The sequence below is a fragment of the Hipposideros armiger genome, unplaced genomic scaffold, assembly GCF_001890085.2.
Source record: "Hipposideros armiger isolate ML-2016 unplaced genomic scaffold, ASM189008v1 scaffold_45, whole genome shotgun sequence".
NCBI classification, from domain to species: domain Eukaryota; kingdom Metazoa; phylum Chordata; class Mammalia; order Chiroptera; family Hipposideridae; genus Hipposideros; species Hipposideros armiger.
The window spans coordinates 2,612,795-2,633,944 of NW_017731395.1; the positions used below are offsets into that span (position 1 = coordinate 2,612,795).

General features: G+C 39.1%; 1 protein-coding gene across 1 annotated transcript in view; it reads right to left on the reverse strand.

Moving 5' to 3' along the window:
• The window catches only part of RAB3GAP2 (RAB3 GTPase activating non-catalytic protein subunit 2), an 86,159-nt gene that overhangs the window by 19,751 nt on the left and 45,258 nt on the right, over positions 1-21,150 (reverse strand). Inside the window, exons 4-17 of the mRNA XM_019639591.1 lie at positions 17,982-18,081; positions 15,611-15,709; positions 12,922-13,070; positions 11,808-11,887; positions 11,597-11,686; positions 10,092-10,231; positions 8,136-8,352; positions 7,450-7,593; positions 7,132-7,214; positions 6,725-6,789; positions 6,097-6,187; positions 3,908-4,035; positions 1,165-1,378; positions 681-778 (exon numbers count right to left, since the gene is read on the reverse strand). Coding sequence (XP_019495136.1) covers positions 681-778; positions 1,165-1,378; positions 3,908-4,035; positions 6,097-6,187; positions 6,725-6,789; positions 7,132-7,214; positions 7,450-7,593; positions 8,136-8,352; positions 10,092-10,231; positions 11,597-11,686; positions 11,808-11,887; positions 12,922-13,070; positions 15,611-15,709; positions 17,982-18,081 — 1,698 coding nt within the window. The remainder of the gene's footprint in view (positions 1-680; positions 779-1,164; positions 1,379-3,907; positions 4,036-6,096; positions 6,188-6,724; positions 6,790-7,131; positions 7,215-7,449; positions 7,594-8,135; positions 8,353-10,091; positions 10,232-11,596; positions 11,687-11,807; positions 11,888-12,921; positions 13,071-15,610; positions 15,710-17,981; positions 18,082-21,150) is intronic.

Here is a 21,150-nt window from a genome sequence, read left to right on the forward strand (position 1 = left end):
GAGGCCACACGGCTTAGCAAGCAGGCTTTCTGAAAAGCTGGTCTTATCATATATTCAATGACTTATTTTAATTCTAGGGCTTTGTCTTTTATTTTGAGAAGTTCCCCCTGCCCTTCCCACTTATAACTATTAATTGTGTGAAACAGTATTAATGTGTATATGCGCAGGTGGGGGGTAGAAAGAGTGGAGCTGATGATGGTGGGTAACTTCCCTCACCCCTTTTCTGGAAGGACAAAAATGTAGTGCTGTAATTTTTTCCATGGGATGACTCTTTTACCTACATTTCTTATAGCACAGAGATTAAATCCTAACATATATTCAAAGCTTGGGAACGTTTGATAATTCTGTACTGCGTTAAGCGAAGTTAATGTTGTTCTCTAAGATCTTCTATCGTTCTCATGTGATCCTTTTTACTGATGATCATAGTCCATTGTAAATGCACACATGCATGTCAGAGTCTAAATTTATTTTAGGCCAACCATGGAATATGCTTGTCATCATTTACAAGGAATGAGAAAAATAAAATAATATTCTTCATTGAAATATTCTTTGATGACTTTAGAAGGTTTTCATGTATGTCTCATAATATGCTTTAGATACTGGTTAAAAAAAAAAAAAAAAAAAAGACGCTTCCGGATAACATTCAAGGAAGAACAACATCCAGCAACAAAATACCTTACCAACAACAGCTGAGGGCTAAGTCGAGCTGACTCCAGAGTACGACACATGTCCTCAGTGGAACTTTCTCCATGCAAACACTTCCAAAAAAAGAAACTGCCTAGTAAAACCAAAACAAAATGCATTAGCCAATGACTACTTACCATATGGACTAACCATCTTCCTGAATTGCAACCTAGACCCTCAGAGGAACCAAACAATATGAGAGGGAAGACATCAATGGTTCGGTTTGCTTGATTTATTAACACAGAAGGCAACTCATTACACATCTAACACCATCTCTTAAGTACGCTTATTGACACAGCTTGGATGATATAGTACCTACATATCCACAGTATCTTTTGTTGATGGAGAAGTATACATTAGTTCTTTGGTTAATTTAATTTCAAAACCAACCGCATCCTGGGGACGCTGTAAGCGCCTCCCACGCTTGCTTCCAGAAGAGGAAGGATCCCAATTCCACGAGCACTTTATGACCCCACGTACCTAAAGCCACGTACTCCTCTTCACTTATCTTCTTTATGGTGATCGCATCTTTCTCACATTCTAAATATTCCAGGAATGTTTTTATGGGCAACACACCATCCTCATCATCAGAAAATCGGACCGCAGTCCTGGTGTTCTCTTGCTTGTACTTCTCTAATAATGTCTGGAGCTTAAGCAGTTCTTGCTCTTTAAGCCTTAGTAACACAGCCAAGTCCTTAAAAATAGGGGGAAAAGTTCTGAATAGACTGTTTTTCTATGAATCTGCCACATATGTCAACCCCATCATCTGAAATGAAATGCAAGATGATAAGCAAAATATGACTTTTTAATTCATGGGATAGCTATCATGTACTCTGCTTAAAACCTAACTTTCAAATTACTCTACTTAAAACTGGGGTCTTCCATTCATCATTAGGTTATTTAAATAAGCTAATCTAGAAACACTGCATGTTACTAAAAGTACCATTTTTAGAAAGTTACTTGAGATTATACTCTTCTAAAATGTTTGAATTTTAATAAATGTGTTAGTGTGTAATCAGAAAAAAATTTAACGGTGTCAACTGCTACTCTTGTGATTCTAAGGAAATTCAAGAACTGTTGAATAAGACATTGAATCCTTATTTATTAAGCAGCATAAACACTATAAAAGAAAACACTGGAAAACAAGCCTCACTGTATCTACATATGTGGCTCTATGTGGCTCTTAGGGCTACAGAGATTGAAAACTCACAGATACAACCTGCCAGCCTTTCCAACTCGTTTTACACACCATACGTGCAGAAACATCGCCGGATACTTCTATTAGTTTTCTAAATCGGGGACAAGTACACGTACATACACACACACACACGCGCGCGCGCACACACACACACACACACACACACACACACACACTCGTTTAAAAGACCCCAAGTTGACCATAGCAGGCAAAACTTCCTTCCCCCATGTGACATGATTACAGCTGCATTCTTCAACAGTTGTGTTTATTTACTGAAGTCTGCTGCTTTGAAGTTGTTGTTTTGGTTTTTTTTTTCTTTTTTGTTTTTTTTTAGCTGAGCCATCCTGCCACCTGTTGGCAGCTCAGTGGCTGCTCAGCTTGGGCTGGACTCGAACCGCTGTTGCTCAGAGCTCAAACTCTTGAGCGAGCTCTTAACCAACTGAGCCACTCGGCCAGCCCTGAAGTCTGCTGCTTTGAAAAAGAAGTGGTAAACTGCGAAATGCTACTGAACGCATACCAGAAGCTCAATGCTACACTGAATTTACTTCAGGAGCTTATATGCACTGTGTCCCAGAGACAGCAAAAATGAATTACTTCAGATTTTAATTTTGGTTTTGTGCGTACAAAATCAGCCATTCAGCCTAGGAGCTGACTGCACATGTTTTGAAGGATCTAACAAGCCAACAGCAAAATATGGTTTTAATTATTAAAAAGTGCTTTAAAAATAAAAGAGTAAAAAAGAATAAACTGCCAACTGATTTTTAAAATTTTGTAATTCTTTTATCCTTGGCACACTATATTAGGGCTATCAAGTGAAAGTAATTCTATAGGGCATGATTAAAGCCATGTATTTAACTTTCTTTGATGGGTTGAGAGACAGTTTGGATCTCATGGAAAAATCAGGCATTGAAGAACCTATGAAATGTCTAAGCACTCCTATAGACATACGTTAATCAACTTGAACCTTCCTGTTGCTTGCAATGATTTTACACTCTTGGTGAAGTAGACAGAAAAATGAAAGATCCTGAAAAAATGGCTTTGTCATTTATAATGCCAATCACAGAATATTACTGTGAATAGATTATTGTTACAATACTTTATAAAATCCATCTATAATCCCAAAGATAAAAAAAAGATGTTTGAATGAGTGGTTTGTTTCCATTACAGAGAGAAAATGATCTCTAATTTTTGTTTAAAAAATTTTTATTCATGTACAAGTATAAAATAAAGGCTTTCACTAACTTTCAGATATGCCAGATAATTTTCAGATTCACTTGACAGATGACTAAATCACTTTGATAATAACTTCCCTTTACGTAAATAGAAGACTCGAGACCTTGAAGCCAGACATAAAACCAAGGTCACACAGTAATGAAGGAAAGAGAGGATATATTTCTCTCTGTTCCCTATTAAAGAAACTTAATTTCTCTGTATGGAAAGTAAAAATTTTATATACAGTCCTCAGAAATGAACAATACTGCACTGTAATTAAAATTACAAGGTGCTGTCACTTTTTTATGTTTTATAGAACCAAAGCATAGAACATTTACTATAATTATTTTAAACACTCTGCTGTAAGACAGAGTATTTTATAAATGTATTTCATTACATAGTACACGAAGAGCAAGCTGTATGAGTTTGCTAACACAGAAAAAGTCTCTTCTGTTTGGCAGAATCATTTTTGTTTCCCTTAAAAAAAAAAAATTTAAAAATTTTGCAACTTCAGTAAACCGAATATATTTTAATTGGCAAACCTTGTCCAGGAGTGTATTATAAGAAATAACCTCAAAAAACAAGTTGAGCAAAACCAAACGCTTCTCAGGTGGTCTCAATGGATTAACATAAAATTTAATATTCTAGCATGAATAATATAAATTTAGCCACAAGGCAGAGGGAGCCAGCAGGAAGTCTTGTAAAGAAAAGACACCCTCGCACTTCATAAAAATTCTTGATTTTCTACTCTTCGCCACCAATTTAAAAAATTAAACATAAACAGAAATTATTTTGTATAAAAGGATAACTCACATTATCAGAGAATGGTGTGTCTAAATGAAAATCAAGGGAATTTAACTGACTGGTAGATTCATAAAGATGGAGTAATTTCAATTTATTGGCACAAAACTGTAGCAGTCCTTCGTCAACAGACTCAAGTTCTAAAAGGTAGAAAGAAAAAATACATTAAAGAGATATATTTAACAGACTCATAGAAAGACTTTTCTTTCATTAAGCCTCTTAATATTATAATACATAATTCCCTGATGTTCTATTTTATTGAATATTGGGATGCTTATGCTACAGGAGATTAATAAAGCAAAGATAATTTTTCTACCATGGCAAAATATCTAACTTTTTAAATGAAATAAGCTGCTCTAAGAGTAGGGGTCAAAAAAAAAAAAAAAGGAAGAAAATGAAAGAAGAAAAAAGAAAGGATCAGCATCTTAGTCTAATACCCAAATTTAAATAAATGATCTGGAAACAGCTTTGAAAACGTTGTCCCTCACCCCATAACTCATATGCCGCCTGTCAGACTCACACACTGCAGAGAGACAAAATATAAGCTGCCTGGCTCTTGTTAGCATGATGCTCAAAGATATTATAATTCAACCCAAAATGATGGATTGTGACAGATGTATCCTCAAAAAAGGGTGGCAAAGAGACCAAAAGTAGAATTCCACTTAATATCCTATCAATCAGATTTTTTTCAAGATAAATGCTGGAAAAATACTCTCTCTATAATACATGGCTGTATGATAATTTAAATATTTATATCTCATATAAAACAGACACTTATTCTTTTAAAAGGCAGACACTGAAAACCCCTAAGAACTCTTATTTAGGATACAGTAACCTGGAATATTGTCTACATTGTTATAGCCATAATAAGCTTTGCATACTAAACAGTGGAAATTTTTAGGACTCGCATTTACGTGTAAAACTTGTAACTAGTGATGATTTTACAGAACTTCAACAATGGTATTGGGTTTACTCCCAGCCCAGTGCAAGGTAATTTTTTATTTAATGAATGTTGATATTTTGTTAAAGCTTTGCAGGATGGTGGAGGGTGAGGGTGGGGCCTTTATACGTCTACTGTACTTTTTATTTTCTTGATTTGTCTTTGTTGGTTTTTATTTGGGGGCTGGCTGAGCCAAAGGATCAAAACTCTGCCTTTTGCCCCCACCACTCATACTTTTTTAAAAAGGGTGTTTCTAACACACTCTGCGCACTAAAGGAGTTCACTGTTTACCAAAAGTCAGTTTTATATGTGTTGAAAAAAAGACTCTCAAAATTAGGATGCTGAAAGTCTTGAAAGGGCATATTGTGATTTGTTAATTAAGCCACTTTAAGTTGGCTTAAATATAAATATAGTTAATATACAGCTGGCTTTCTATAAGTAACATGACAAGCAAAAAGTCATGACCAGAGAAAGTCAGTACCCTACACACTACAATATAACTGATGTTAGGAAGTCAGAATAAATGGAATTTTGCTAGCTCAGCTGGACAGAGTATGCAGTTATAACCCCACAGTTACAGACACAATTCTCTGCAGAAAAATCCTGAACAGTAAAAAAAAAAAAAAAAAAACCAAAAAAAACCCCCCAGAAAATCCAGAAATAATCATTTAATCACAGTCTGTAATTTTGGAAGTCCTATCTCTTATGAGGAAATGGGTGAGAAGATGTGGACTCCATATATTAACAGTCACCCAATCACAAATCAGAAATATTTTTATTGTTATCTTGGTCAAAATGACATTACTTAAAGAATGCCAAATCTACAAAAATCTCTCTTCCCATGAATAAAACACAACACAACACAGCAAGGAAACCTGGTTGTTTTTGCATACCACCAGCTAACTTCGCCTAATACCAATGGCTTTCAAATGTTCTCCAGCTGTGTCAGAATAATCACTTCTCATCATTCTATACTAGTATCTTTCCTTATAGTAGAGGGATTCAAAGGAAAAATACTGACAGTAAAAACATAATATATTCAGAGAAAGCTCAGGTAAAGATCAACTATATACAATGCACAGGGAGTAAAAAAGTCCCCAAATACTGAAGGTATGACATAAATTTCATTTTGTCTTCTGTATATTATTTTTACATTAAAGTAGCATAGTGGTATCATAAGCAGTGAATAATAGCTTTCTACAATCAGTTATAAAACGTGAAGTGAGAGCATAGCCTCCAATCAGTACAAATCTATTATTACCTTGATTTTTTAAAGTGTCCATTAGAGTCTGAGTGATGTTTCTAAGGCAGGAGAATGGTAAACGTTCACTTGCCAAAATGCTCTCCAAAGCCTAGAACAAAGATATTGAGCAATTCTAGCAATTAGAAGGCAGTGATTTTGTTTTTTAAATTTGACATTCATGCCTACACTTTCGCTACCCTGAGTTTCAAAGGGAAGCTCCACTTTTGAGGTGTTTTAGTGTGAGAATTACACTTGCATCACAAGTAATATGAAATCAATTTCACTTCATGCCTAATATAGCATTAATGACAAAAAGTCAGACAGGATGAAACAATCCGAAGGCAAGGGTGGTCATTCACGTGTGTTTACCTTATTACTATTCTTTAATCTGAATAATGGTATGTACAGATGTGCGTGTATAACACATGCACTTGGATCTTTGGTGATATTATCTAATTTTAAAAAAAGAAAGGAAAAAAGCAACAACGGGAACTGCTACAGGCAATATAAAAAGGATGCACATGAATAAAAACATGAAAAGAAGAACTGAGCCTGTCATGTTCGGAGGGAAATGAGAAAATAAAGATTTTTCTTAAGAGGGCTATGTACTAGCTCAGCAGGAAGTTCATGTATTATATACACTTACTTGTTTTTTGGTTGCAGGGTACTTAATATCAAGAATTAATTCCTTTATTTCTGTCTCAACCAAATCTACAAAGAGAAAATGAACCAAAGTAAATTTATCACTTTTATTAGAGAAAAACTTTATTCTGAAAGAAAAGGGCATATTTTTGTACTATTGGTCTGTTTAAAGGATTTCTGGGTGCTCTCACGTTATTGTTACAACTGTTAACACCTCCAGGTGATGCTTCATCCCGACAGAGCAACGCCATCTAAAAGTACACGTGATTATTTGCACCTCACCTCATTCTGGAAAGCAGCTGCCATAGCTCATAAATGCACTGAAGTGTTTGACTGCTCCATGTAGATTATTCTGTTAATTTGAAATTGACATAACGACATGCTTTGTTATTTTTATGAAAGGATACCTACCAAGATCGGGAGATTTGCTTTTCAGTAAGGCTGCTAATTTCTTCACCAAATGCACGTCCTTGGCTCGTTCACTCTTCTTATCACTAAAACAATAAACACAACAAGTTCTTGGAGAACATGAAATTGTTTTCCTTCTAATTCTGACACTCTAACTTTCATTTTGTCCTTTTTTATTCTTCCTATTTAAAGTATCAGCCTCATGAGGGAAAAAAAACAAGGAAACAACAACTACAAAACAAAGCAAAACAAATAGCAAACGAAGGGACTGGGAAAAGTTAGCAGAGCGACCTCCGGGAGCGGACATGAAATGAATCTTACCTTAGTGCCAAATGGAAAGGGACAATCACAGTTTTCACACTTCCGGACACGGGGTCGACAAGACAGATCTGGTAAGTCTGTGGCTGCCAACTCTGACTGGTGACATTATTTAAGCCCATTATTTTATAGCCAGGATACAGCAGCCTGAGGAAATCACATACCAATATGGCACAGACATTAGAGAGGAGAAAGGCCAAAAGGTGCTTTTACTATAGCTAGGGACCCCGACATGACTATCAATTCAGGAGCATTAACTAGGCAAATAAATACGAGCTGATGCCAAAAACAGAAGTAAAGCAGGACTCAACTGGCAGACTTACCTGGTTAAAATGTGCCAGAAAATTGAGTGAACACAGGCCTATGCCGCAACGGCAAACAAGGCCTTCCCCTCGCTGACCATCAGCAGGGGAGTCAGAAGGCATCCCCTTTCCAGCCTCCACAGCGCAAGTAAGGCAGAGGGACAAACAGCAGCACCAAAGCTAGCTTTAAGTAGCAGCATATCATGGCCTTCTCAGTATGATTTCTTTGTTATTAAGTAATCATATACCAGGCTCTCGCAGGAAAAACCGCAATAAAGAGCATTTCAAGCTCAAACAACTCGCCCAAGAATAAGTAGATGTAATAAGAGTTTCAGGTGAGCAAAGTCTCCCGTTCCGTACCCGGGAGCTGCCAGGCCTGCGGCTTACCTGCAGTGCTTCCCCACGTTGAAAGCGCCCACTCGAGGTCCCTGCTGTGTGCTCCAGACTTCCAAAATGCCCCTCCTTGGCGCATAGATCACAAGGAACTGAGCTACTCGACTGGGACCCTGCGTATTTCCAAAGGGGGAAAAATCCACCTTTTCTGGTACTCTTTCATGGAGGTCTTCTACGATTTGGATCCAACCAATCTGTGCATCCCGATACCCTTGGGAACAGAGAAAAATGGGGAGCTAAGTAGTTAATTAATCTAAGTTCAATAATAGCCTTCTGAAGCGCTCAGGGATATTTTTTGTTGGGGGGGGGGATTAAGAAAAGCTATAAAAACTATGTTATTTTTAAATTATGAAAGACCTTAAACAGAAAATAATAATTACAATAAATATGGGATCAACCATGAAGTCTTATTAAATCTTTATATATTGCTCTATTTGTTTCAGATCACTTTTTTTCCTTTAAAAAGAAAATGAGTAACACTGAAGAAGCCGTCTGAGTACCCTTCCCTGATGACATTCCCCTCCCTCCCTCTTTAAAATGCTTTCTCCCTTTAGATTTAAAATAAAAGTCAATTAAAATATAAAAAAAAGATCAGCTGGTTCCCTGCTATTCAAGTCCCCTGGCAGTAGGCAGGCAGAGGGACAGCACGGGCTGCAGGCTGACAGGAGGAACCGCCTGCCTGTGAGAAGGTGAAGCTGGTGTTGTTGTCATTTGAGGGTGGCCCCGTCACAGGCCGCTGATGCCTCTCTTCCCAGAACAGGGAGGAAAACCGGCTGCACCAGCTGCCGGGAGCTAAGCAACCCTGCCAGCAATAAGAGCACCGCAGCGGATCTGGGCCGGTTCGTGCACCTATGTCTTCTGTGTTCTGGAACAGTCCTGCTGAGAACACACCCTTGACACTACTGGAGAAGGTAAACCCCAAGGAGAAATAATGTATCTGCAACACTGACGCCTATTTCTTCAGAACCTTAAACAGGTGGCAGGTAAACACTGAAGGAGTTATTCAACAAGAGGAGGACTGTCCTCAAAGCCATTACTCCTCACATTGCTAAGAACAGACCAGACTGCACCATAACTGTGGCTTCCAAGCAGTGGTCTGTGCTGACATGTTACTATCCCAGACGACTCCAAATGATACTTTCCCCACTTCTTCCTTAGTCAAGTAGATTTTATGTTGTTCAGCTTGACAATGTGCCTATATGTTTTCATGTCTCCCTTATATTTAGGTATGACCACGTGACTGAGTCCCAGATAATGTTTTATAGAAAAAGGTTGGAGGGACTTCAGGAAAAGATCTTCAAAGTAGACTAACTCAGTTGGCAGTTCTTCCTGGAATGCAGGTAAGAAGGCTGGAGCTCCAGCATCCATTTGCACCATGAGACAACCCTGAGTGGGGAATCTATATGGAAAGAGGCTCGGTTCTGAGAATATCATGGTGATTTCATATCAGTCCTGTACATGGGTCTGTTATTAGCAGCTAACTGCTACTCCCAACTGACATAGTTACCAAGAAGCTAAGTGAACTGGCCCAAGCATATGGATATGGAGGTCAAGTTAACAAGGACGTATTTTGCTGGGTTTTTCTATCTTACACCTGAAAGACGTGGCATTCTAGATTCAGGGAGATCATTTGACTCACGCGTGGCCTTGTGAAGTGGAATGAATGTAGCAGGGGCAAGAAATTGAATTCAGGAATTGACAATGACAAGGAGAATTGAAAGAAGTACATAAAAAAGAGGTGAAAAGTGCCTAAGTTCATGAAACTTAATGGATAAATCAATTGGACTAGTGGATCAAGAGTTGCTGATCCGAGTTCATGTTAAAACAAGAAAGTATAAACATAAAGAACTAAACAATGTTATCAACCAGAAGCTAAAGGATGATAATGTTGCTCAACTATTGGGGTAAAAAGCTGATTAACTTCTCTTCTGGATTTTTGTAAGGAAGTACCTTTCCACATGCGTATTGCAATTCCTCTAGTTACATCCAATAAAATAACTCTGCCAAAATCATCTGTTACTGCTGCCAGTGTGTTACATGGAGACAGACATATGCTTTCACCGTGGCGTCTAGAGTCTGGAAGTCCAAATCTGATATTTAAAAGAAAACAAGAAACTCAAATCACATTTCAATACAGAAATAGGTAACAGAATAATGAAATGAATAAACGAAATAGGCTGACTGGGCTTTTATATGAAGAAATATGAGCCTCGCATGGACTAACAGGTAATTTATTACCTGCTCACATCTCACACTCTGCATTATAAAATACATAAAGAAGGCTCTTCCATTATAAATCAAAATATCTGTGTTTTATTTCATGGGTTTTTGATACAGATATCCACAACTTTGTATTTTTAAGAGAATATCAAGTACGTTGTAACTATCTTTCCTTGATTAAGCGGTATGTCAGAAAACAATACCCTCACAACCAACTAATTTTAGAATCTTTGGTCCTGCACAGGCATCTTTGTCTGTTTTGTCCTTACTCCTAACCTGTTGCTCTTTTTGCTAGATTCCATATCTTGCTGACACCACTGTTATCAGCCTGAAGCAAGAACTTTTCTTCTTCTAATGTTATCTCTAAACTGCTCTGGAAAGTCATCAGTTTTCTCAGAACTGAGAGTAAAAGGAAAGTAGAGGTTCTGACAAAGGACCAGGAGGGCTCACTTTGACAAAAGTCCCTGAGACAAAGTGCTTAAACTTGGTTACATGTGTCTGGGATGCCCAGGGCCATTTGGCTTATTTCTAGATTCTTGGGTGAATTTAGAAAGGTGCCGTGCTATAATATTTTTAAATAAGATGAAAAAAACCTTAGAAGATAAACTTCCACAAATTTTAATAACAGATAATGAATTACATCTCTTTAAGTGAATACCATGTAAAAAAGGGGGGGAGGTTTCTATTTCCCTTCGGGTGGTACTTTATACCACAGAGGGCAAAACTCCCCTCTGCCCCCCAAATCTGACAAATGACACACAACAGCCCATCGCACCTCTGAAGTAAGCAAGGAAGCACGAGGCAGCCTTCTGAAGAGGGCTTGAATGCACGTGACTCCTGTTTATTTTTCTTAAAGATATCACTAAGTACTGTTGAAATTTATACAGCTTACTGACAAACTGCCTCAATTGTTAAAAAAGAAATTGATCAGCTATCACATAATTCATTGTCATGCAACCTAAGCTAAGTGTATAGGTCTTTGTAAAAAAACAAAACAAAACAAGACACAAATACACACTGAGCACTGGCGACATGACAGGGAGACAGCAGTGAATCAAACAGGCAAGAGCTACTGTCCTCGTGGGATGTACATTCTACTGGAAAAAACATCCCATATTAATGACTTTTCAGAGGCTCCAAAGACTCATGTGATTCACTGACCACACTGGAAGACCATAAATTTAACAGTACATTTCTAAAAATACGAAAGCTTGAGAAGAGCACGACAGACTTGCCTTACAGCTAACGGGGTGGCTGGTTCAACCTTCGGCTTTTGCTTTGGTACAGCTTCCTCTTCGTGCTTGCTTTTCCAACCGAGCCAGCCACTGAAAAGAAAGAACGTGAGAATAAAACCAGTTCCCAAGTGCAGACTAGCAAATTGTAAGGTAAAACCAAGCTCGATAAATATGAGATGGTTTTTTTTTAATGTAATTGTTAGGTGATTACCTGGCAGCATTAAATAAAGCAGAAGTGAGTTTACTGGCAACTGCTAGGGCAACATGTGACAATAATGGTTGTGTGCTACCCTGAAAACAGAATATTTGAGAGAGAAAAGTTAGCTTGTCTGACAAAGGAACAAAATACACATTCTAAACAAGGCTTACTCTAAAAAGTTTGAAAAGCTGTAAAGCCTGAACTAGCAAGAACTATGAAGCTTCTTTCAGAGGGTACAGTAAAAACTTGATTTTAGGAGGTAGCAATATCATCAAAAAGTTTCACCTCTACTGTTTAAATGTAAAAATCAACAGTAGCCTATTTTAGCCTTAAGATTTCCCTCTTGAAATTGTAATTTAATCTTAAAAAATTTAAACTAGGACATTAAGATGGCATTGTTGTAACAGGGCTATAAATTTCCCATCTATACACAGCTGACTCTTCCCCTCCTCGTTTCTTTTTTTTTTTTTTTAATATATTTTTACTGAAGTGAAAGGATAGTTTGGACAATTCTGAGAAGGCTGCTTTTTAAGTGAGAAATAAGAGCTGCCAGATCTAACACCTAACTTGGCTATAAATTTCCCATCTATACACAGCTGACTCTTCCCCTCCTCGTTCTTTTTTTTTTTTTTTTAATATATTTTTACTGAAGTGAAAGGATAGTTTGGACAATTCTGAGAAGGCTGCTTTTTAAGTGAGAAATAAGAGCTGCCAGATCTAACACCTAACTTTCACCTATTTTAAGAAGCAATTTTCACCACTTCTATCAACTACAGTGGGCAGCTTGTTCTGTCTTCACAATTCCTCACTGACGCAAATCGCTGGTGGTGAAGTCATCAACAACCTGGAGCGTCTCACTATGGCACCAATACTTAAAGGCAACTCAGCTGTCCAAGAGCTCGGGGCGTCAGAAACAAAGAAGTGTGTCTGTTTTACACTGACTCTAGTACCTTTTCAGTTAGTCTACAGAATTCAGAGAAGAAAGTGGTTGGGATTCATTTCAGCTTAAACTGAAACGTAGAAACGAAAACTGCTTCATCTTTCTAAGGCTACGTTACCACATCCCTTTTGTAGACAAGGTGAAAATCCCACTTGTGCCCTCTATGATCAGGGATGAAATTCTTACCTCTAAAGCATAGAAGAAGCCAGTAAATGGATTGGACCCTACAGTGATATACTGAGACATGGCGGGTGGGCTGTTTTTAATTGTTGCATTAAATCCACCTATATTGGAGGCAGTCTTCATTTGATCAAAAGGGGACAGCGTCATGATACCTAATGATAAAACAACAACGCATGACTCGAATGCACTGAAATGACATTGTCATTGTAGATCATTACATGTTTACTTCACTTCCATTCTGAGATACTAACTGCTTAATTTTATTTGACAGACAAAAGTCATTTTTAAAAGCTACAAAATCAATGTCTTAACATAGTCACAAGATTAAAATTGTCAGCTACAATTTGTCTAAGTTATACAATATACATCCTATCTTTGGGGCCTCCTCTGTGACGGTGCTATCCTGCACCCATCTCTTTAGGTAGCTGGCTCCTTCCTGTCCTTCTGTCTCGGTCTGAATGTCACCACCCTGGAGAGGCCTTTTCTCACCTGTCTACCTATAGTGCCCTCTTCCGTTACTCTCTATCATAACGGGGCTGATTTTCTTCACGATGCACACTGGCATTTTGGTATTATTGTATTTATTCATTTGGTTTAATTGTTTACTATCTGTCTGCTCACCACGATGTAAGCTTCCTCAGGGCAGGAGTCTGTCTGCCTTGTATTTCTAGCACCAATATTAGCTCCTGGGATATAACAGGTAGTTGTTTCATTCATCGGTTGAATGGACTCATTAGACCTTTACATAAAGTTCACTGCACTTGCTTTCATTTTGTAGGCTGGGACATAAATGAATAGAGTTGTATTTTCTATCCAATTCTTTTTCCTAGCCTGTTTCAATGTTCCAAAGTTTAATTAACAGAACAGGGAAGAGACCCTGAACTAAACTCAACACTTTGGAATTTTGCAGCATTTTTACGTTAGCAAAAAAGTAAAGATGAACTGAACATCTGCCAGTGAGGTGCTTCTTACAGAGCATTCCAGAGAGTGCTATGCTACCGTACACACAGATGATGTGACGCCTGCCTCTTCTCCCCGTGTCTTCCCCCGGGCCCGTGTGTGCGTAGGTGACGCGGACTTCAGTTGGCTCAGACAGTGGGAAGCCCCATCGGAAGATCAGAGAGAAAGGAAAATGAAGTCTACTCCCGTGACCAAAATTCCATTCCTCAGCAAGTGCCAAATATATCTCGAACCTGTCTCCCTGTCCGACTCCACTGCCTCTACCCCAGACCAGCGTGCTCTGAAGGTGCAGGTGGCCCCAGGATCCAGAATTCCCCGGCCCTCATCCCTTTCAGCCTCGGCGTGGGTAACAGCGGAACTGTCACCAAGCCCTGAGATGCTGCACCAGCCCTGCGGTTCTCCTGTCCCACATGTTTATAAACAGTCTCTCTCAAATAAAGCCCCTTTCAATTATCCTGTTTCCAGGGTGCCATCTGTCTTCCATTAGGACTCTGGTAAAATGTATATTTAAGCAAAATTGATGTGAAAGTCTCTTCCAAATACGTTGATTAGAAAAGGGCTATACCAGTTGGTATGATATAATCCTATTTATGAAAACCTCTCTACATAACCAGACACATATCACACACACAAGTCTGAATGGATGTTTGCTGCCATGTCCATGGTGAATATCTCTAAATGGCAGAATTTAGCGGGATATAGTTTTCCTTTTCTCTGTACATATTTATGTACTATTTGAATTTTTTCACAAGCAAATACTATACTGAAACACGGAAAAAAATACATATTTAAAAACAGCATTTCCTTCTTCTGCACCCCCACTTCTACTACCTTAATTCAAAAGCCCACCAAGATCACTATTTCTAGCCTTGACCCCGACATCGCAACCTCTACACTCCCACCAAAGTGATTTTTCTAACAGGCTAAGTGGTAATTCATTCCCTTGCTCAGACCTCTTCCATGGCTCTCACAGGGCTAGGAGAAAGGTCTCGGTTCCTCGGCGTAGTATATACCAAGCCCTTCAAAATCTTGCCCCTGTTTATATACCTGGCCAGTTCTCCTTGGCGCCCATGGTTTTCCCAGCACACAACGCACTCCCACCCGCAGGACCAGTGGCTACGGTGCCTCCCTGAGCTTGTTCTCTTAGTCAAGTCTTGCTCCTCCTTTCCCTCTCATCTTCCCGAACTGGCTCAGGGCTGGGGGCTTCTCTGCTCCCACCCACTGGCCCACTTATCTACAAAACAACCCTTACGCCGTATGTATAGTGCGTGTCTCAGGTTTCTTCCAACCAGACTCATGCTTCCCGAAAGCAGAGACCATGTCTTTTCGTCTCTGTATTTCTGATGCCTAACACAGTAAGCCTTCAAATGCCGGTTACAAGGAGAAATCTGCATTTATCTGTATCCTGCTGGTCTAAAGGTTACGTTTTTAAACAGCTAATCCATACAGTAATTACATGGATTAAACCCGCGTGCAGAAAAATTAAGTCAAACAGTGACTGATTTAAAACTACACAGTCCTGCTGCAGAGGGCATAATTATGACAATTGTTACCACTTCTCAAAGCCATAATCCCATGATAATCTGTAAATCTGAACACCTTCCAAGTGCCTCACTAAAGGCAATGCATTTTCTTTTCACATAAGAATAAATCTACATTCCTAATCAATGAGATACTTCAATCAAAAAGTACCAGAAGTAAACACCAAAAGAAATGAACTAGTGATGCTTACCAATACTAGCATGATCAATAATAGTGTCAATATCTTGTAGACCCCATTTCTTATAAGCTAATGGTGGTGGTTGTATGTTCTCGTTGCCTGATGCTGCAGCTGTCAAAGACAAAAATGAGACAGACCAAACTTAACTATAATTGGATAAAATGAAGTTTTATAGAATATCATGAAAAATGTATAACTTCATTTATTATTCTAAAATTTCAACTAATAGGAATGAGACAAAGTAAACAAGGCATAAAGCAAGATTTATTCACGCCAAGACAATGCGCATAAAATGCAAACATTAAAAAAAAGGTGGATGTCCCAGGAGATTCTGGAACATTCCAGTAATTAGAGAAGATAATTAAAAAGTCTGGACTGTTACTAAAAATCAAGGCGAACTCAAACCGCAATTGAAGCGAAGTAAGCCATGTCCCCCCACTTGAGAAAGACAGTGGATAAAATCCTGGGGACAGCCTGTGCCTTCTTCAGTGAAAAACTAAAACCCTGATGATACGCTGGCAGGAGTGCACGCACAGCGAGGTCTCTAAAGCAAGTGACCAAGGCCAGGCTTGACAAACAGGTATGTTAGCAGCGGTAGCACTGCCAGAAAAAATTACTGAAATGCCCATCATGAACCTCGGTATTTCCACCTAGTGAGTGGAAATGAAAGGAGAAGCAAGTTACACCTCTTGCTATAGGTTCATGTTCAAGGACCCGTTATCAATAAATCTCATGCTACGTATTAGAATACAGCAGATTCTGGCAGCTTATTCTGGAAAGTGAAGTACTTTTCAAAAAAGAAAAATATAATCCTCTAAGCACTTCTGGCTTTAGAGTAAGGCCAGGAAAGAATTTTCCTGTCTTGTGAAACAAAAGTCACAACTTGTGGCTGAGTCATTAGAATTCTTTTTAGAGCGACTTAACCGTAAGAGTGCACTAAATGGTTTAAGTACTTACTTCCCAGGAGACAAAATGGCTTTCTGGTCTTATACTTAATAAACCGGAATTCAAAAATAGTAAAAATTAAATGGCTGACTATACCAATTACAACATATTGTCTATTTCTAGTTTATTTTATTGATAGAATCCTTACCTACAAAAAAATTGCCAGTCTCTCGGCATATATATTAATGGTATCTATTTTAAATGTCCTAGATAATGAAGTTTATAATGGGCTAAATTGAAATAATTTTTAAAATTATGAAAACAGGTAGAAAAAGTCAAATTCTGACTTAATTAAAAAACATGTTCTATTAGAGAACCACATAAGCAAGACTTCAGAGTTTTACCAATCACATCAATTTGCTAAAAAGGCAGTGAAAAATACTCTACTGCAACAGAAGATGCTGAATTTTTCCATAGAAGAAATTTTTTATATTGCGTCTTACCGTCTAGTTCTGGATTTATGAACAGCCTTAAATCAGCAACATCCTAATTAACCTCTATCTTCAGGGAGCTCTCCAAATCATGTAAGAGTTAAACGTTGTTTTAGGGTCACTGCGGCCCTCCCCTAACCCAGAAGAAAAAGGGGGAGTCGGCACTAATACTGGTATTTTCTCTGATTTTAAGGCTTTTTTTCCCTTTATTTTAACATCTTTAAAGCAGGGATCTTAAAATCCATGATGTGTCTTTCACGGGCAGCATTTTTGCTTCTTAGTGGTACATAAAATAACAGTGAATCTTGTAATCAATGGCCTCTGAAATCTGATGACACACAATATCCTCTTTCAAAAATATAATGGCATCAGGAGGCAAACTAAGGGTTGTAAAAGTAAGAATTCTTGATTATATTTGCACCCTTTTACCCCCAAGCCTGGAAACAATGTAGTTGCTTGTATGTACATGACCTTTAGGCCTCTACCTTTTCTCCATTCACAAGAGCCCCAAGTTGGCAGAAAGGAGCTGGTGTGGATGCCCCATTGGGCCCTGCCCACCTTGGGGGATATTCCCCCTGCACACGGTGGCATCTTTGCCCTCAGTGAGGATGGAAGCAATGTGGAATCACAATATTTCCGTAGCCTGGCCCAATCGCTGCTGATCTAGTGAGGAATCTGGTTGCTCAGCTAGATGAAACTAAACTCCTCACCCCAAAGCTGATTCTCAACACAGCTGCTAATCTCTCTCTTCACGGGCCATGACACTGCTGAACTCGTGCATAAAGCTCTTGTTCCTGTGCTGGTCACATGGCAGCATGTGACGGGCGCTGCGGGTCCAGCCCTGGTCTTTATTTACTAAACAGCCTGCTTCTACAGCAGCGGGGTTGTCCCCTTACATCTAGTTTGAAGGCCTTTTAATTTAGAAGACACAGTTAAATCTCTAAGTAGGTTAAATTGAATAAGACAAACATCATTTAGAAGTTAGATATCTCTTGCCAAATAGTTACCTTTGGCTACCTGATTTCGACAAGCACGGAGAGACTGGAAAAGGCTAAATCCGTCAATAGTCACAATGGCAGCTGGATATAAGATACTCAACTCTTCATTCTATCAGGGAAATAAGGAAGAAGCAAATAGTGACTTTTCATCATTGCCAAATAAGTGTATCTATTTTTCTACTATCGCTGAATGTCATGATTAATGTAAAATAAAACATACTAGGACTAAACAACTGCCCACCACCAACACCCAAAGCAGTATCAGGCAGAGAAATGGTAAAAATAAATGGGAAATTCATTTCAGAATGCCTTTGACCAAGGACTTAAGATTTTTCTCAAATATGAGCTTTTTGTTCATGGTGAATAATGGTTTTAGGATAGATGGTGAGATTAACAACAACAACAAAGAAAACCGGTACAAGTTTCATAAAAATGAAATACAGTCATTGTGCAGATATAAACAATATATAAAAGTAGAAAGAAGAAAAAAAAAACTCACTTGAAAACCCTGGCAGGTCTCTATACATATCCTCACATATAATCATACACTTTGGTATACTGCTATACCACATATAGTGCTCCAAAAATGTTTCAATTAGTCAATAACGTCACCATTTCTCCATTTTAATAAGTGAATTTTTCATCATGCCTCTACAGTGTTGCATTAAATGTACTAAAATTCAGTTAACCAGGCCTTACTGACGGACATTCAGTTTGGCCTCCTGCGTCCACTCCTGCTGTCTGCCATCCATGCCCCACGCAGCCAGCGTGATCGTCTGGGACAGAGCAGGTCAAACCACTTTCCTGTTTAAACTCTCCCATGGCTTCCTTCTGCATTTAGAACAAAGCCTGAACTCTTTAACCTGTGAGGTCTCTAATGTCATCTCACCTTTCCCCCCTGGCTCCTTGAACAGGAAGGTCACCATCACCTCGGTGCATTGCATGTGCCTGGCCCTTCACCTCCCAGATCTTCCTCTGCCTAATTTCTCATCATCAGGTCTCAGCTCAAATGCAGCCACTCAGAGAGGCTGTCCCTGAGCTTCTCTCCCCAACAGCCTCTCCATTCCCTCCCCGCATCACCATTGCATCCACACCATGACTTCCTTCACAGCTCCTATCAGAGACTGGAACTATCTGGCACTCCTAGTCGTTTATGGTTGGTTTTCCTCCATCACCCCCAAACCGTAAGCCCCATGAAAGCAGGGACCTTTTGTGTCTGGTTCACCAAAGAATTCTCAGTAATTATATGAATGCATTAATATATTTTCATGATTATAAACATCACTGCAATACATATTCTTCCGTACATATCTTTTCACATTACTTAATGTAAATTCCTTCTAGCTGGGTCTGCTGAGTCATAGAGTATTCACAATTTTTCATTTTCATCCATATTATGAAACTGCCCTCAATAACACACCTATCAATTTTATACTTCCACCAATAATCATGCATGTGCCTGTTTCTCCATATTGACACCTACAGTCTGTTCAGCTTCATCTTTGCCATCGGAAAGGTGAAAAGTTATCCAAATGTAGTTGCTTGTAGTTCTTAGATTAAGTTTCAAAATTTTACCATATGCGTTTTGACCAATTAGATTTCTTCTGTTCAGAAGTGCCTTGCCCCTTTTTCCTACTGGACTGTTGAGCTGTTTCCATCTTTAAAAGCTCTGTAGGCGATGAGAGGTGGAGGCCGGGGGTAGGGAGCCGGCAGGTTCCCTGAGCAAGACAGCTGAAGACAGCCTCCTCACTGACATGGCACATCATTCCCTCCCAAACCACACAGCCTTCCTGAAGTAGCTACTCATACAAACGCCAGTGGTCCAAAAGCTGCAGAAACTGCTAGATCTTTGTGCAGAACTCACAGCAGAAGCAGCTTCTCTGACATTCCAGAAAGATCTCTCTTTGGAATCTTCTTCTGCCACTCTGACTATACTCATAGCCCCTAGGATGGAATTAGAGGAAACTTGCTCCCATTTTTTTTTTTTTAAAGATTTTTATTGGGGAATTGGGGGGATGGGAACAGCATTGGGGAATCGGGGAAGGGGAACAGACAAGTTGCTGTTGTTTTGTTCTTCAGTCTAGTTGTGGAGGACGTTGCTTCGCTGGCCCAAGTTGGCACCATCACTGCACTCCTCCCAGGCGAGGCAGACCAGTCGCCGGCTTCTGGACGGCCGCTCACTGTGGCTGCTGGCTACACATGGTAGCCCAGCTCCAGGTCGAACTGCCATCCAGCATCTCAGCTGTAGAGGGCAGTGTCACCGGCCCTCATATGTGGGATCCGAACCGGGGCCCTCTGGCGTCCCAAGCCAGCTCCCAACCATCGCGCCACTCGGCCGGCCCAACTTGCTCCCATTTTTAATACATCTGGGAGTACACTGAAGAAGTGAGTGGATATTTCTGATATGTAAGCTGATGTATCAGATCCAGAGATGCTTCTGTAGAATACAGAGTAACAAGGACTTCCTTCTCCATGTTCAATAAGAATTATTTTTCAGCTGAAAGATTTTCTTGACTCACACAGCAAATAGTAAGCATTTAAATATTAGTTATATTTTTCCACCAGCTCTAAAATAAGAGTATTATAGACATAATCAAGTTCAAAGAACCTTCACCATCCAGAGAATTTGTAGAGAACTGAAAAACAGCTCTTGAGAAGTATCTTCAATGAACAGGTTCTCTTCTTGTATTTCTAACAGCTTCTTCTTTATTTCCGTCAGCAGTTCCATTTTCTCTTATCTCCTTGTAATGAATATTACTAAGACCTGAGTCTTCGGCCTTCGGTCTTACTTTCCTATACCCTTTACCTGGAAGAATTCGTTCATTACCTATGACTTCATCCTCTTCAACCTCGTCTCTGTGCCTAGGTAGTAGTAGTTCGGTATCATTACAGGCATGCTGGTACTTTCGTTTTATTTCCTACCATTGCCTCAAACTCAAAACCAAATTTAATAACCTTTATTTCACACCAGCAGTCCCCTCTTCCAACTTTGTCAATGCCACTCCTCAGGATGGGTATCTTAAAGCCACGTCTTTTTTTACTTTAGTATTCTACATCTCTACATGATAACCAAGTCTGTCAACTGTTCCTTTAAAATGATTTTTGTACTGGTGCTTTCTCACTTTCCACAGCTATTTTAGTCCTGGTTCCTAAGTGGACATCTATTACAGATAAAAAA